At 41.1% G+C, this 18,915-nt stretch overlaps 1 protein-coding gene across 2 annotated transcripts in view; it reads right to left on the minus strand.

Moving 5' to 3' along the window:
• UBE2Q2 (ubiquitin conjugating enzyme E2 Q2) overlaps nucleotides 1-18,915 on the minus strand; it is a 48,629-nt gene that overhangs the window by 27,957 nt on the left and 1,757 nt on the right. For both annotated transcript variants that reach the window (XM_027712179.2, XM_027712181.2), the window contains exon 2: nucleotides 4,938-5,042. In XM_027712179.2, coding sequence (XP_027567980.1) covers nucleotides 4,938-5,042 — 105 coding nt within the window. The remainder of the gene's footprint in view (nucleotides 1-4,937; nucleotides 5,043-18,915) is intronic.

Below are 18,915 nucleotides of genomic sequence, written 5' to 3' on the forward strand. Positions count from 1 at the left end.
CACAGAGCTATGTAAAACCAGGCAAGCCATTAATTTGTTTACATCTGCTGTGAAGCACACACACACACACACACACAAAAAAAAAAAATCTAAGTGGTGGGGGAAAGAGCAGCACCATCAGCAGTGGGCTGGTCCATTAGAACTGACTTTGGACAAGCAGATGAAGACAACATTAGATGTGTCTTAACTAGAAGAAAGAGTAAAGGCTGGAAAGAGTTTAAGAACTGCTTCCTACCCTGGTTCCTCCACTCCTCATCCTGCTCATGAAAAGTCCTGTCACCTGAACCAAAGTTAAGAAGGAATTTTTGCAGCCAGGCCCCAACACACTGGAAGCTTCTCACAATCCCTTCCAAGGCAGCACCACAAGCAAGGGACACCAGCACCCTCCAAGCAACAACCCCCTGGCCCAACCTGGGCCACATTACAGAGCCTGTGCCTGGAGGAGCAGCAGGTTTTCACCTCCTCCCTTCCACTGGCCCCAGAGATCACACAGCCCTGAGGCAGCTGAGAGGTCTGTGGGGGACCAATTCCTGATGAGCTTCAGTGTCTGAGCACCAGTGACACCATAAAGGGGAGGCAGAGACAGGCAGCTGAGAGCAGGGATCCCCTGCCTGGGCAGCACCCCACACTTCAGGGTTACATGAATGCAGCTGTCACACTGCAGTTCATTTGTAGAGACCAGCTGCTTTATTTGACATCAGTGTCTACAGTTTGCAAAGGTGGTGGCAGAGAGAAGCTGATCCTCTCTTTACAACCCTTCCACTTATTGCTACATTTTTTCCTCCACAGGAGTTAATTTCATACCCTTGATCTTTCTGCCATGGATCACCATCACTTATCCCTTATACTCTGCTCCTATATACGAAAAATCATAGGATAATTTGGGCTGAAAGGCACATCTGGAAGACATCTGACCCAGCCCCATGCCCTGAGCAGGGCCTGGCATGATTTGCTATGTGTTGGTATGTGCATGAACAGATTGTATCAAAAGGAAGAGATTTCTGTCACGTATCAATAATTTAAATGTATTTCCAGGGTAACTTCACAGGCTTGACTAATGTAAAGTGAATGCTTAACACACACACTCTGAGGTTACTGAAGAAAAGGGGCTATCAGGACACCAAGAGTTTCCCTGGAATACAAACTGCCTAAAGCACAAACTAAACATAGAATGCACATCCAGAATGCACAACCCTCAGGGGATTAAAGGAGCCATGTAAGGAGCCTGCAGAGGGGAAATGCTCAAGTGACCAAATGCAGTGACACATTTATAAACTTACTACATTGATTATAATTAATATAAAAGTAACAAAAATATAAGAATTATAATACACATCCCTGTAATTTTTAATGCTTCAGGAGCTCTGAGAAGTTGGTAGTTTTTGTGGATACCATAATGCTGGTTTAGAACACAAAAACACCTCTTGGAATTCTCTGCTTCCTATGTTAACAACCTACACATCTGAGAACAATTTAGAACAATCTTTTCCTGAAACTGAGGCTACATTAGGAGGCTTTTTTATACATGAAGAGATCTTTCTAATGCAGTACAAAAGCATTAACAATTTTAGGATACCTTTGATGATATTAATACCCTGCTGGGTTCACTGTGAAACACCTTGGGTTTGGATTATCAAGAAACAGAAGTACAGTGGAAGTTACAAAGACTTCATTCTTCCACGTGTGTCTATCTACACATATACACACACTGTATCTGTGTAAAAAGAAAGGAATCAATCAGTCTTAGCCTACCACAGAAACTGCTGAAGGAGGATGCCAGTGGAAACAGGGAAGCAATAACTGGCACTTGGAGTGTGCCCCCCACTCAGCTCTCAGGCAAGCTGTGACACCACCTGCCCTCACACACACTCTGCAGCCTTGGCCAGTCCCAGGGAGCAAAGCAAAGCTTATTCCTGCATTTTGTCTCTATGACTCCCAACACATGATCTGCTGCTGCTGCACTGGGAGTTTGCAAGCATTCTTCCTGAAATGTCTCCACGTGGGACTCACTCTGCATTATTAACACCACAGCAGCATCCTTCAGGACAGCAGCTTATCCAAGCTGTAAACAAACTCATACCAGGAATTCTCTACTTTTGACATCTTCCATGCAAGTTTAAGGTCTAGAGAGAATTTAAGCTATCTGAATTTAAGCTCGTTTCTCTATTCTCTTTAAAAAGCAAACCTCCAAACAGCACATAGTTATACTTAGTATGTCATGAAGGTTTGAGGCTTCAGACTTGCATCGTATAGCTTCCACCAAATTAAACTTAACAAGACAGTAGGATTTCTCTTTTGCATAGCACAACCACTAGAAGGCAGATGGCAGTTTCATACCCATCAAGTCTCATGTGATGCTGGATTTTCAGGATCTGAGAAGCAGTTCAGGAGACACTAAGGGTTGAAAGAACTGTGTAGCCCCTTCATCTGCTGACTGGAACTTGTTCAACATTGACAGTCAAGCAGCTAAAGTGTCCAAACCTAATGATATCTATGCTGATCACATTCTTAGCAACCTTTCAACAAATTTTCCTAGCAAATGCACCATGCTCATACAAGGTAACGATGCAGTTTTGGACCCACAGAAGATTTTCCAGGAAACACGTGCAGGATTTCAACATCGGAAACCAGTTTTCCTTTTACCGTGTCAAATGACAAGGCTGGCTTTCCCCTGTCAAACATTTATGCCTGAAGAGCATAAATTCAGTTTCCCAAAGAGCTGATACCTGTCACAAGCAGGTAGAAAGGGCAGAGTAATACTAAAAAAAGCTAAAGCAGGGTATGTGCCAGCAGTGCTTTTAGCACACGGTTGCTGTGTCCACTGAAGCTCCTGCAAGAGTCCAGTGCAATTTCCCATTCAAAATTTGATTGCTCCAATAACTCTGAGTTTAGAATAACATGGCACTAATGATCCTTTACTTGCAATAAGTTAAATGAAAACTGGTTTGAAACATTCTAGAAATCTAAATTAAACTAAGTGAATTTTTAGGAGACTGTGATAAATTAGAAGCCTTTGGATTTCTACAGGTAGTTCCCAATCCCTTCCTACCCCACTCCAAAAACTGTGTGAGCTGCTCCAATGCCACTGATAGGGAGGAAGTTGCATGGAGAAAAAAGAAACTCAAACCCCACAAAGCCAAACCTTTGGAGTAAAAAAAAAAAAAAAAAAAAAAAAAAAAAAAAAAAAAAAAAAAAAAAAAAAAAAAAAAAAAAAAAAAAAAAAAAAGCCAGATTTTGTGGTGTTTTTATCTCTTCAACCACTCCCATCTGTCTTCATCTTGGCATAACAAGATGCAGGGTGGATTCCTGAGAAACCAATGGGCCATCCACAGGTGCCTATTACATCAACCCAGCAGCTTTTACATGGGCAAGTACAATCTTGATATCAGCAGCTGTTTTCTTACCAGGTACATAAGCAGTGTCTGTGCATATGCAATTCAGCACAGCAAGTCCCATGCATGTTTACAACAAAGCTTTCCAGCCCAGTGCAGGCAGTCCCACAGAGGAAACATCCTGCTCAGAACCCTCAGGCTGAAGCCATCAGCCACACCAGCTTCCACCTGCACAGTCTGCTGGGAAGTGTACTTAAGAAAAAGGATCATTTGGCCAGATTTTCTGCTACTATCCTGTTCTGTGTCTTTCCGGGCAAAAGTCACAAAGATTAAGAGATCTATCACATTCTTCTGAAGGTGGTTTAGTCTAAAGTTCAGGTTGAAGTAGAAAATACACAACTGAGACCTGTGTCTCCTGCAATCACATCCGACATAATGCATTAAATCACTAATATTCCTCTGCAACTGTTTTTAATTATGGCAAGGCCCTGAAAGACTCTCACTCTTACTAGTGTCCTAATTATTTCTGCTAGAAGTCAAATGCATTCTAAATATTCTTGAGAAAAAGGCACTTGTACATTCTTGTTTAAGGTTGGGTATGCTAGATTACCATTATGCCAGTAAACATGACAAGTAGAGGACTTCATAAGAACATTCCCAATTTTTCCAAACCAGGCAAGAACTAAGCACACAATCCATGCAATAAGCAGTATTTTGCAGACTGATTTGTTTTGTATGCATAAATAAAAACACAACATGTTAAAGTAATCTATTAATAAAGATCACCTTTAAAGGCTATTTAATATCCATAAAGCTGAATTTGGAGTGGAAAAACAACACTCAATCACTGAATTTTCTGTATGCTGCAATACTATTCCTTGTGGAACAAACTGCATTTGTACTGACATTTATCTCCAAGCACTATTCAAGGACACTTGAATGGGAAGTTAATTTTTATATATATACACACACACACAGACAAAGAGCTCCTATCACTACATGAAAAGGGTACTCAAGTAAGATATAATGCTTGAGAGTTTTCTGCAGTACAAAACAACCATTAGAATCTGTACAGAGATTTTCTTTAAGTAGCAACTGCCCAAAGTCACAACCCTGTTTAAATGTATCAGTACCTAAGGAACATTCAGATGAACCACAAGCTCTCAGGTCAAGTCTCCTTTACTGAAACCAGGAATTCTTTGTATTATACCCACATTTTGCAGAACATACGTTCTCAAGAACACAAAGCTTTTGCCTTTGTAATTAATCTCTGTGCAAAGAAAGTTCTACAAGAACTGGTTTTTACAGTAGTTTTAACCTTTTCATCCACTTCACTGTTTAATTATTTTCAGAGAGATTCACACTGTAATTACTGGGGCTGTAACTTTACTTAAATGCTTACTCTGTAAGAGAAGTTACCTTTTCCTACTTGCTTCAAACCTTTTGGATCACTTGTGGCTCCTTTTGGAAGAGAAAGTTGTTTTTACAAAACCTCCCAAGTGACCCCAAAACTGAGCAAACCGAACTGCTTGTTAATATTACAAAGCCAAATAAACACCCAAACCCAAGTAAATGCCCAAGAGAACCAAAAACCACTTTGCTCACCAGAGTATTGCTCTTCTTAATATCTTCTAAACGCTCTAAGACTGAAGTCAGGTTTGGGTCATCTGATTCTACAAACCATATTGGTGAGGAAGAGGGATAAGACTCCTGTTAAAAAAACAAACACAAACCCCAACACATAAATAAACAAAAAAGAACCAAAGCTTTTAAAAATCATTCACCCCCAAAATTTCACAACACAGTATTAACATCACCTTTTATCTTATTTTGTGCCAGGTAACATAGAAGCTTTTAACACTGCTTTTTTTAGGCAATGCAAAAGAAGTTGAAAGAAATCCAGCCAACTGGTTCTTCTAGTATTTCATCTTATTTTAAAGTTGCCCAGGTGATGGATATACATAAGAAACATTGCTGAGAAGTTTAAAACCTTGGGGGCAGGTGGAAGAGGAGGGAGAAATTTAAAAATGCAGTATAGGTGATAATTACCAAGAAATGGAACCATACGTAGCCCATGTCAAAAAATAAAACTGTATTGATGCTGATTTTTCATAAAAACACAGCTTCTTCCAAATAAAAGCTGTGAAAGTGTCCCTTCATATCACTGACGTGTCTGGATCTTATTTGTTTTGTGTGAGTTATTTAAGGCATTCTCTGTTTCTCACCCATTCAATTATATTTTTAGTAGCTAAAGACAAATTGCTGAACCTCAGTTTTATCACCCAGATATTATCTTCATATCCCCAGGTCTGAAAATTCCCTCATTATTTTGGAATTCATTTCCCTCACTGCAGTTGAAAAGGAAAAATTCCATCTTTCTCATTCCAGAGACAACAAATCATGCTTCATTCTTCCACTCTTAGAGTCAAGGTTTGAAAACTGGAGAAAAATACAAATATATTAGAGCTGGCTTTTAACAATATAAAGCCTATTTCCTTACTGACCTTCTAGGTGAGGTGCTGAACCCCACAGGAGAACCCATGTGACTAAAGGACATCAGTTTTGGCAAAACAGACTATCACAACAGTTCCCACCTGGCACCACACTCCAGCAAAGTTCCAGCTACACAGGTCTAAAATTCCCACCTGTAAACCAAAGGCTCTGCATAAACCTATTTTTTAACAGGCTCAATCCCCTTGACTTTATTTTTTTTTCCTAAATCACAGCTAAAACCACCTTGAAAGAACACAGGATATTCCCAGTATTTCTATGAAAAGACAAATTGTTCACATCTTTCATCTTCACTTCAAAGCACACTATACACAAACACAGAGACCTCAGAATATCTCCTCTTGATTAACTAAGGCCTAACATCTCACATGTCTATCAAGAAAGCCCAGAGCTCAGCTCACTGAGATTTCTGGCTAGGGCAGGCTCACAGATGGGCACATGGATGTGGTTTCATCACTTTTCTCCTTTACACAACACAGCACTTAGGGAAAAATGTATTTTCTCCTTGGTTTCACTCAACACACTCTTGAAAGAGTAACCACACTCTCCGTGGGAGAAACAAGATTGAACTCCCCACTGCACAGGGCTTCCAAAACATTATTTTTAGGCACTGAACTTCATTAAAGATATTCCAGGCTTTGTACTGATAACATCTCACTCATTTTTAATAACATGCAACCTACTTACAAAGTCTTCTGCAATGGTGCAATATCCTCACCTCAAGCCTTTCGCTGCACACTGATCCTCATGGACAGCGAGGAAAATCATAAAGGAAACTCTGCCAACTGTGGCCCCACTGCCTGAAGACCTGCTTGAACCAGGTATGTTTGAGACCTGAACTTCTCTCATTTAGCTCATTCAGTTGAGAGAAAGGCAGCAGAGTAAACACAACTATCACAACTTTAGATTACACCAACATTCCCATCAGGAAATACAAAGAACAAGCAAAATGCTTCCCAAGATTCACCAAGCCACCTGTTTCTTAAAGTCCTCAGACTCATTAGAATAAAAATATTCTCCAGATACAGTCAACATTTGGACTGTGTATGCACATTCTCCTAACAGATATTTTTGGCCTTTTTCTTTTTTAATCAAGCATTTTTTAAATTACGTTAGTCCAGGTCTAAGCAAGTCTCTTAATTGCAATGATTTCTAGAAGACAAACATCTGCCACCTCTCTTCTAAACCATATCTGGAATCTCAAGACTGCTTACAGAATGGAGCTCACCTCTTCACTGCCTATATTCTTCTTTTCTGACAACCTTAGTTCTCCTTTCTCCATCTGAAGGATTTCATGAACAAACCCACGGCTGGACATTTGTTATTGCAACCAGCAGCATCCCAGTCTGGGGGCCTGGAGAAAAATCTCCCAGCTCCTTGCAGCACATCTGGGATCAGGCAGGACCATGACTGACAGTGCAGACCTGATGATCAAGCACTCCCAGAGTGTGTTTAAACACATTACAGGAGCAAACTGAATGTGCTGCTGCCTTCTGCACTGGATGACAGCCCCTACTCATGTTCTGCTCTCATTCCATTTCCTGCACTGAAAACAAGTCCTCCTGTATGTGAGAAAACCCACAGTTTGATACTGCCTGGATTATTAGCCTATAGCACATATGAATGACTGTGCCCTACAAATCATTAGCTATTCAAATTTTTAGTCTGCTTTAGCTTTTCAAACAAGAATAGGAACAATGTGCTTCTCAGAAAGGCTTTCCTTTAACATGGAGAGCTTATTTACTCAGCTGTATGAGGAAAGATTTCAAACTTCAGATTTTTGGACTATGGATATTTAATTGCACATTCCAATTTTTTCACAACAGGTGCTTAATATTAAAATACAAGTTCAAACAAACTACCATTTTGTTGCAACACTTTCTAACTCTTCAGACTTACCAATAAATATATTAACTTAAAAACAGAAATGGCATTAAATTTCTCTAGAAATCTGTATGCAATCCATATTTTTGGAACAGCTGATTTCCACGTGGATATGAGTCACTGTATTTTGAAATATAGAATTCACACACAAAACTTCAAACATTCTTAATTTAAGATACAAACAGGCTCAGGAGTTTGTAATGACCACAGATGCCACTTAAAACCACGCTTGTGGTTTGTGAGGTCACACAACTGCACTTCACATCAGCTAATTCTGCTGAGAGAATTAAGGCAGCTTTTTCTTTTGTATCTGCATCCTATAGAGATTGGATTTGAGCTGTTATGTCATGTAAGAAGCAGGCTTCCCAGATACAAAGACAATGCTTCATGAGAGGAAGCCTAAAATAGCAGTTATTTTAATTCTCAGTGGCTAAAAGCCCCGTTATTTTGGGCCTTTTACTATACAGCTGACAGACAGGGATTTTGTATATATAATCTATCACCCATACTAAGTGTTCCAGATCTTTTATGTAACTGCTGTAACACGACATTTTCTTGCTCTCTAAGAGGCAGAGGCTGTGGTGCTCAGACAGTGCCCAGGGCCAGCTGGGAACAGCAAGGCCGGGGCTGTGCCACACTGACATCACACCTCGCAGGAGCGGGGCCGGGACAAAGGCTGCATGTTTACAGCAGCCCAGATACAATCACAATTCATGGCATCATCACTTCTGGAGAGCCCCTGTATCAGCACCAGGACAGACTGGGAGCTTTGTCAACACAAACGCTTCTGTCACAGAACGGGGCGAAAGAATTCAGCCCACTAATAAACAGGGCAAACACAAAGGGAGTAAAGCCCTGTGCTCCTGCCACGGGAACAATTTCAAACCCAACCAAATCAGTCAGGAAAACCACAGCGTATTAGAAGGATACACACGGGATCTCACTGTTCAGACATTCCATTACATCCCCTACTGAAATTTTCACTAACACTTTTGCTTACCAAAAAAAAAAAAATAAAGGGGGGGCAGCAAAAAGCGACAGAAGATTCCAGGAACACACACATTAAGACAGCTTTTCCTGGGCAGGATCTGTCATCTAAGTATATCCTATCTAAGCTTTCTCATCCGTAACAATAAGGCTGTGTCCCTTGCAGTGTTATATAATCGTTATCCAGCTCTCCAAAGCCACAGCGACACAATTTCCATGTTGGTAAGAGACTTTTAAACGAGCTGTTTCTAAATGACTACAACACAGTTGAAATAGCGAGGCTGTAAAATTAAAACAAAACACCTTGCTCTGGCTCTCCTGATTGGAACAACCTGTAGACACCAGGCAGTGGGGGAACCACGGCTGCCCCAACACAACCGAGCCGTTTCAGGAACACACATTTCAGCACACGGCTGCTGCAGCATCATTTCAACTCACAGTTACTCGGTGACAGTCCCTCATTTGCTTTAATTTCCAGATCACAGTAGATGGAAAAAGCGTGGGGGGTTTCTTTTTAAAATCCCTAGCATACTGGCTGAACAAAACTCAAAATTTCTGGTTTTAAGTTCTTGCAAAATGCCCATCGTAGACAGAACCCAGTTCTGTTCTTTTTACACCAGCTACAATTAAACTGAGCTGATTTTTGTAACAGCACTTCTAATTTTTTTTTCTTCTCAGTCCCAAAATTTTTCTTCACCCTCCCTTTACTTCCCAAAAGCAGAACATCAAACTCCCAAATCTTTTAACCGGCTTAGATACTTTGAGAAGGCTGGAACTAGACCATTCCAGCTCACCCCAATCTTGGTAATGAAGTGAGTAAATCCTAATGGAACAAGACATCCCAGAGGGCTAACACAGTTCTCAAGGTGAATACATTTGCAGCTATAAACACACATCAAGTAATCGATCTGAAATCATAGATGGTTTTCCCTCAGCAGGCACCTTGATGCTACCAAGGTTGTCCATTTGAATTAAACAGCAGAACTAGATCATATATACATCCAAATGAACATCCAATAAATACTGAAGATTAAACTACACAATTAGCTACAATTTAGTACACATTATTTGCAGCTGTTAGTCAATCATTCACTACTTATTTGTCACCTGTCTCAAGCTGCCTTTAGAGGAAAAAAAAAAAACACAGAGTTAATATTAACAAAAATATCAGGATTTGAGAAGATATTCTTAAAGCTAAAGTTTAGCCTGATGATCATAAAACACTAGTACTTACAGTTGCTTAAAATAGTATTAGTAGTGATTACACAACTGACAGACTGTTTCCCATTATTAGGGGCCAAATTTTGCAAAGGCAGCTTAAAAGCAGGAAGCATTTTCTACCACTAGCTCCTCAAGTGCCAGGGAAGTGTACAGGCCTTGTAAGTCAGCAGATTGTCATCTGCCCTTTCATTTCAGCCTTTATAATTTTTTTTAAAAAAGAAAGCATGAAGGGTCACTTTCATTGAAAATAATCCAAATAAAACCATTTCCCAGAAACCTCAAGTTACTAAAACCACCAAAATTGGTATTTTCAAACATCCAGCCGTCACCATTTACTCTGTTGCACAGCTGTTATTGAACATGACAATATTCTATCATTTGCACTTTTATATATAAGAGATTTGTCATTTCCTTAAAAATCTAACTTTTCAGTGATCCAGAGTTCTAAAGGTTAAGAAAAGTGTTTGCAATGGAGGGTTTAAAAATGAAGTTTAATACTGGTGGTAGTGAGGAAGCAAAGTTAATTTTACCCACCTCTACTGAACAAGAGGAAAACTTCAACCTGCTTTTCCTTTTGAATTATAAAATAGTATATAACATACTAGTAACTTGACCAATCCATATAAACAGCAGGACATAATTTATTCACTAGAATTCAGTTAAATAGAGATCTTTAACTGTTTCTAAGCCACAGAAAGCAAGCTTGGATTTGTTTTACTTTTCTTCCACTCTCCCTAAAGCCTGACATGCTCAGGTCCATGAGGGCAATTGTTCCAACTGCTGTGTTTGGTCAGGCACCAAATTCAGCTGTCTGAAATAAGTCTCTCTCTTCAACATACAAAATCCCTGCAGTTCTACTCCAAGTCTAATGGCTGTTTGGGCAGCTACAGCCTATGCAAGACAATCCCAGGTGAAGCATCATGCTTTGGTTGGACCCCTGGAACTGCAAGAGCTTAATCATCGTGCCCCTTTGCAGGAGGAAGGTGAAAGAATCCCATAACCCTGTTCTGTGTGGGGTCTCTAACACACTCAGCGCTGCAGAAGCCAAAACCTTCAGGAGAGCATTCAACCAACACAACCAACAGGGTCAGGCTTTGCTTCTCCCACACACACTCCAGGGAACGGGGCAAGTGCAGCAGAGTACCTTGTTCTAGAACTGTGTATGTTATTAAATACAGCCATGCTAGAGATGGGAGAGGCAAAGGCTGTGCCTCATGGAGCAGGAAGGCCATAACAAACCACAGAGGTAAAATCCCTCTGCAACCACAGACTGTCCCAAACAAAAATACAGCTCTCTGTACAAACGAGTTCTACTGATTGCAGAAGGCTACCATGAAGGTAACCAGGAGGAAATGTTTGTAAAGAGAACACAGAATGGTTCTAGAGATCCTTTTTGTCTTCACAGCCTCCCTCTGGGCAGGGCAAAGGCACTGCCCTCCTGCCCAGTCAGGCTTCAGGCACAGGAGCAGTGCTCTGACACTGCACCTTCCACAGCCGCTTCCTGCGCCAGTGCCCTGGACAGCAGCACATTCCTACAGGAGCTCAGGGCTCACGCTGAGGAATACTCTGTGCCATATACAGATTCAGCAGCATCTGCAAGTGCCAGTCTTCGTAAGATGACCACAGCAGAACTGAAGTATCAACAGGGACAGCATTTCAATGGCAATTCACTTATATACAAATTATTCCAAAACCCGAGCAGTTTGTAATCGCCAGCTTCATCTGCACCAATTCACTTGTTCAACACAAGCCTGTGGAATTCTCCTGAAATTATTATGGATTCTTTAATTTTTACTTTGTGTGCATCCAAGATAGAAAATAATGTTTTGATTAAAAAAAAAAAAAACCTGAAAATTTAAGCAAATGCTGCTTTCAAACAAGCACATAGAAGAGGCCAATAATTTCAAATGCTGTGAAATAATCTAAGCTGCTTTTGTGTTTTACTTCCATATCTCTCTATCCAGGTACCCACATCTGTCAGTGCTCAAACATCATTACCTGAGAAGAAGTCAAAACATCTACAACCGAAGTAGCAAAGGCACAAATCATCACTTCAAATGGTCACAAACACGAATGCAGATGTGGCATCGTAGTTCTTACATTTCTTATGGTCAAGCTCTTTCGGTCACATTTTTACTGCCAGTCATTGTTCAAACTGTTTAATCTACACCAAGTGCCACAGCTGCCAGTTCAGCTCCATGAAACTGCGTGTGACCCTTGGGAATACAGGTTTATCAGACTCTCCTATCAGTTGCCACGACCTCATCCTCTCCCCTTACCAAAAAAAAGGCAGAAGGTTACTTGTCCACTGTAACATAACTACACAAGTAAAATAGGAATTCTGAGTATAAAAGGAAGAAGAGGCACTTTTCTGGTAGAACAGTTATTGATCATCACTGTGAAGCAACATTTTGCTCTCCAGGTCATCATCATAATGCAGCATGCCATCTCTCCACTCAAAGCAATTCAGAGAAAAAACAAACACTCCTAACAGTTTTGTATGGACCCAAAGTAAAATCCCCCAAATGTTACTGTACTGCTGCTCAAACACAACTCAGGCCCGATTTCACTAACAGCACAGCAAGTGACAGTTGTTCAAGAGCAGTGTGTAGTCTCTGAAAATGTAAACTGTTGCTGAGGGCCAACCCAGCTAAGCGAGCTAAGGAACATTGCTTTGCCAGTATTAACAGCAACAAATAAACTTACAGATCATCCACACTGAAAACTGAGCAAAGCACACGGCACCGCTCCAGACTAAGTGACTTGCTTACTGGGAAGATGTGGACCTGAGATGACACCCAGGGTTTTACCACAGCACCTCACAGCAGTGGGATCAAGCTGTCCAGCTCCTCACACACAAAAACCCCACTGTGTGCTTGTCCCCTCATCTTTGCAGTTGTCAGAGGCTGGTTGTTTGGGAGCCCTCAGGCACAAGGGGTTCTCTAACACACACATTACATGTGCACTCAAGCTGGCAACGCTTTACCTAATGAGAGCTACCCACACAAACTAAAGGGAAAGGTATTTTGCAAATCTGATTCTCCAATACTCCTTCTTTAATAGCAGCACAGTGTCTTATGTGCCCAAATTCCTGCAGAAGTCTAATTAACTGAAACAAATTATCAACTCATTCTAGCCATCAAGAGTTATTAATTACCTACTTCTACAACTATACAGATGAGTACATTCTGAAAAGGTATCATCAACATCAGTGTCACAAAGCCAGAGCAGAAAGAAATGGCTTCTAGTATGGCTAGGACTGAAGAACTGGTTAGAACTAAGTTGTGACACATCCCTCTCTCCCCAACTCAACTTGATAAAAAACTTCCTTGCAGACCTGCTCTCACCTTTAATCACTGCTGTTACTCCTCAGCATGCACAGTCTGATACCACTTCTGCTGTCACCCAAAAAAATCCAGGCTTCTCCTTCATTCTGTTTAACTTCAGCAATTTACATCTTTCAACTGTTCAAATCACTCAGCATCCCCTTCCACCCGTGCCCTTTCCCCCTCCCTGAGAACGACCTTCCTCTTCTCCACCTTTTCCCTTTGCAGAATTGCTGTGCTCCAGACACGCCTGCAGACACACACAGGGGTTTTTTCAGGCTCACCCAGGGCCAGGAGAGGTCCTGCTGCTCTCCTGCCCTTCCACCTGACAGCAGCCCAGCCACCAAGCCCAGCTCTCCCCTCACAGCTGCCCTGCCACAGGCCTTCACATCGGAGCCATTTACATGGAGCTTTGTCCCCCACACACAAAATTTCAGTACCACAGCATTCAACCAGTGTTTACCATTAATAAGTTGAATACCACAACTCTTACCACAGTTATTTCCTACTTCAAAAATTCAAGGAAGCCTGTGGTATCTTGTACACCACTGCTCAGGAACGCTTTGATTTTTTTCTAATGCCACTATGCAAGTTTTGACAGAGCTTATGCTCCTGCCTTTCTAAATGCACACTGAAGAAGCTATTCCAAGATCTGCAATTGTATTGAACTCTCTCTCAGAGGGGGTAAAAAATTACAAGGTCTGAGAGAAAGGAGAATACAGTTCATACTAAATCCTCAGACATCATATATTAGCTGCTCTACAGTACTTAATACACCAGGATGTCTTGTATGCAAGAGATAAAAAAGAAAACATATGCAAGGTCATTATTTTCATACCACACTTAAGAGATTACAGCTGGAAGCAAGAAATCAGTAAGACATACACTAACTGGTATGCTTGTTTCCATCAAAGATCATATTAGCTTCAAGTGCACTGCAAACAGGCAGGCTGATTGAAGATCTAAACGTTAAATAGCCTCTCCTTACTATAATCAGTCATTTAATTTTCCAATTGTCTTCTAGGAGGTGGTGAAAGGTCATTTTCGTTTCTCCTACAGAGTTTGCAGCTGAAGAAACACAGTGGAACGCATACTAAATCATCAACTATCGTGTCTCTCCAAAACAGAACACCACCATTCATAACTTAAAGGGAAAAAACCCAACCTAATATTCAACTTCAGCCAGGAATTCAGGGTTTATAACCCTTCAAAACTACACAAAGGCAAACAACCTGACAGTACTGAACCACAGTCCACACTGAGGCATAACTAAAACAGTGCTCATTTCTGCTAGTCAGCTTCTACAAGCACTTGTGCCTACCTAGAAATTTTACCCACTCTTTTTCTTTTCTAATAATAATAATATGATTTAGAGAACTGTCTCCATCTTTACATCTTCCAGTCTCCTGGAAGGAATTAGATTTTACAAGTAAACAAACTACTGGCAGTTAAGTCTGGTCCAGCTGTCACAGTAACAAACAGACAGTGGTGGAGGCCCAGGGGCCCGATGTCACCTCGGGTGCTGCACCCAGGAGTGGCCCCAAGTGCCCCCGAGGGTTGTGCTGGCACTGCTGGATTCAGGCTGTGCTGGCACTGCTGGATTCAGGCTCCCCCTGTGCCCTCTGTTGTGCCGGGACAGCTGTTTGTGCAGCCACGCACTGAACCAGACTGGGACACGGTCCAGGTCAGCACTAACTCAGGAAAGAATTTTTACATGGCAGCCAGGTCCTTAATCCAGTAAACTCAATTTTGGCCACCTCACATGGCACACAGCCTTTGTTGGGCTGCGAGCAGCAGCAGCATTACAGAGTGCACAGGACACCACCACACTCTGTTCTTCCTAACAACTGTGATTTTCAATTCACGCTGAGGTTATCAGGTCATCGACACACAAAGCCTCCTCAACAGTTCACATGACGAAGCATGTTGAGTGAATTTATTCTTTCTGCAAAACTTTTAATTCTTTTCATTATCAAAGTGCACAGAGAGCTCTCTCAAGGACCACAACAGTCCCAGTTCTGAACCTACTGTATCATTAACTCACATGAGTAACCCACTGGAAATAAGCACGATCTCCTCTACACTGAAGACTCAACATGAGCCAGCCTTTCTATTTGAAGCCCACCATTGTGACTTTCTAGGATATTTTAGAAGCACTTCATACATTGTAGAGAGGAACTGTCTGCAAAGTCCTGAAGTTTTAGTTACAGCCTTTCACACATCACACAACCAGGCTGTAATGTCAGAAAGGTCCTGTCTTCCAGACGCAAAAGACTCCTCCTACTCTTTTTTACAATACTCTTTTTCCAATTATGGTCTTGGCATAGAAGGAGAAATTAAAATCTTCGCTCTTTTAGTAATTTTTTTGTTTAATTTTGGTTTGCTAAATAAAACAACATTAAATGTCTCAATTTCTATTGCATAAGTTATGCTTGAAAATAGTTGCATGAGTGCCTTTTTTAGATGACCAAGTATATCTAACTCTAGCCAAAACCTACATATTATCAAGACAAATCTACGTGTGCTTTTATACAGTCCTGGTATCCACATGGTGCAAAACAAAGGTCTCAACCTCACTACAGAATGTCTAGTGATTTAAAAAAAAATCAATTAAAAAGAGTCTGAGGTTGGAACTGAACACCTCATTCATTATGCGGTAACTTCTGCGAACAAATATATAATATTTTTAAAAGGTTACCAGGCATTACTAGGAGTGAGTTTAATATTAAAATCTTATGTCTTTGAAGACCTGTGGCATGTTCTAATACACTCACTTTCTGTATATACCCAACTTGTCAAAGCTTCACAGGTAACACCTTTTCATCCATCCTGGTTTAGAAGGGAAAATGAAGTGTTCCCCCCTCGATTGCAGTAATCTGCAGACAGCAACCTTCTCAAGCCTTTCACAGCAGCTCCTAACTCCGATTTAGCAGCAGGGTGTTTTTCAGGGAAAGCAGAAGATGTTCTTCCCAGCAGAGAGGCAGGAGTTCACTGAGTCAGCCACGTCACCTGAACTGAATCACTGCTGTGTGAAGGGTATCACTGCTCAGCCCAGCCCTGCATCTGTTTGGGGCAACTGCTCCCACTCACAGGGGGCACAAAATCCCTTCTACCTGTTACCTGAGGACACAGAATTTCAGTAGTAATTTTGTGGGGGGGGAGATATTAATATCCAGTTCCTCATCTGAAGAGATGATATAAAAAAAATGGGAAATGTTTTACAGTAGTCCAAACCAGTGCTTTTTGTTGCCATAATAAGGAAAAGACTTGGGTGTAGAATAATTCTAACACACCCTTGGCAAAACTATGACCTAAGTCTGATAAGGTACCAAACTGAAACTAAAGACTGTATTGAAGGACACTTACCTAAAGTCATGATCAATAAACACACTCCTTTAAGTAAGGCCACAATTTTGATACTATTTCAAAAACCACACAGAACAGGACCAGGCTTATTGAACTTGATCAACTGGAATAGTCCTGTCAAATAAAAAGGAAACCTGAGAAAAACAGACATAAAACTCCAAATGGAGACACTGCTGCTGGCATAACAAAATGGGAATGTGAAGGTACACAGTCTGAACAAGTTCAATAATTAGACAGTTCTCAGGAATAAGCAGCAATGTTTCTGACAGGGATGACTCCACCCTCAAGTGCCTCTTTTAAAATAATCTGATTAACCATGTAAGCTCCAATATGGGTCACTACCAGAAATAGTGAAGGACAGACTTGGACAAAGTTTGGCTGCCATTCTATAAAACAGAAGAGCTATGGAATAAAATGTATCCTGCTTTAATTTCAAGCAGTGTTCAGTGTCACAGGTAGGCTATCCCTAGGATGCTGCAGCTAATACTGAACTTTGACAGTTCTACAAACTCATATTGCAGAGACAATCACCAGTGAGAAATGCCAGGGCAGACTTCTAATTAAAATGTGAATTTTAGTCTAGGAAACTTGTGGAGACCCACACAGTTCCTAAGCAGATATTCTCCCTCACCTCTCCAGGAGAATGTTCCCTCTTCCCTCTGCCTTCACTCTCTCGACTGGAAAACAGAGAGAGGTCCATTGGGAATATCAGAACAACTTAGTTATCAGATCTCTTTTCAGACTTAAATTCCTTCCCTATCAGCCATTTCTCCATCCAGTAACTTCAGCATCTCTACTCACTGCTAGACAGTTTTCATTTTAGGTGAAATATTGAGGTATCTAAACAGAACCATGAAGAAGAAAAGTGAAATTATGAAGCTTTGTGCTTACTCTTTCCCTTGACAGGATTCTTGAGAGTGGAGACACAATCCACTGTACGCTTTTGCTGAGTAAGGGAAATACCCCAGCTGGATCAGTATTGTAGGGGTTAAACTGGTTAAAAGAAGCAAACAGCTAAAGTTACATATTTGCTCTGCAAATCCAGAGCACTAAGATAGCAGCTTCTGACTCAGAAGAGTGAGCCTCCCCAAGAAAACATATTTACCAACAACTTTACGGCCTTACCAGCTTTTCCATGCCACTAGTATTTGAAGTTCTAGTTCCCACAGTACCCACAGAACCACTGAAGCACAGTAAACGAGACTTATGATTTCCTAGTTTACAGTACCTACAAAAAAAACCCAAAACCTGGAGGCAATTAGGAGTCAGAGCCAAGAGGCTCCATTCAGTGGGGAGGGGGAGAAAAAAAACCAATCACTTTTGCCACACTTAGAATTCTAACATTTGTGTCAAAAAACTAGGACAGAAGCCCAGAGATGAGCTTTCTCTTCTTGGCTCTGTCACCTGCTGCCCATTTGTTTCAAGGGAGCAACTTCTGTATCTCAGATTGCCCTCTGCCAGTTATTTTTAACACCTGCCTCAAAGAGCCCCAAATTAGTCAACACTGGAAAGCACCAAGTTGCTCACAGACAACTCTGAAGGAGAAGTTTCAAGAAACTCAGACACGGCCTTTCATCAAAGCAGAAGTCTCAGCTCTAAGGTTCAAAACCAGCAGTTTTCCTGTTCTTTTTGCAAGTTTATATGCCACAATTCTAATGGCACGTGAAAGACCTCCTGACCTTTGGGGCAAGTGACTGCAATAACAAACTGCAGACACTGTTCCCTCACTAATACACAAATATGACAACAGTGACCTGTGCTCAGACACTCCTCAACCAAAGGCCTACAGGTAAGTGGGCATTTTCTTTTCAAATTAAGAATTGTTATCAGAAGTAGTTACAACAGCAGCAGTCTCAGAAGTAGATAAACACCACGGCACAAATCCCAGGCACAACTTCAGGTCTTACTTACTACTGGCTTCCCTGTTAGCTGTCGCTTGACAAAAAAGAAATAACCCATCAAATTCAGCTGGCAACTGAGGGTGCACAATCATCAAACCTTTCACTTCACTGTTTAGAGGGAGATTTATGAAACAGGATCATGTTGTGTGGAAAGAAACAGCCAAACTTCTCAGCAACGCACCACTTCCTACTGAATAAAAAATATTCACAGGAAGTCATGCAGTCCATCATCTGATGGGTGATGTCTGAAAACAAGAACACCGAACCATCTTGTTTATTTTACCATCGAATTCAGCTGGCAACTTACGGGTGCACAATATCCAGTAAAACAATCACACCTTCACTGTTTAGAGGGAGATTTATGAAACAGGATCATGTTGTGTGGAA

This window comes from Pipra filicauda, unplaced genomic scaffold (assembly GCF_003945595.2).
Source record: "Pipra filicauda isolate LSUMZ 115617 unplaced genomic scaffold, ASM394559v2 scaffold161_size1661140_pilon, whole genome shotgun sequence".
Lineage (NCBI taxonomy): Eukaryota > Metazoa > Chordata > Aves > Passeriformes > Pipridae > Pipra > Pipra filicauda.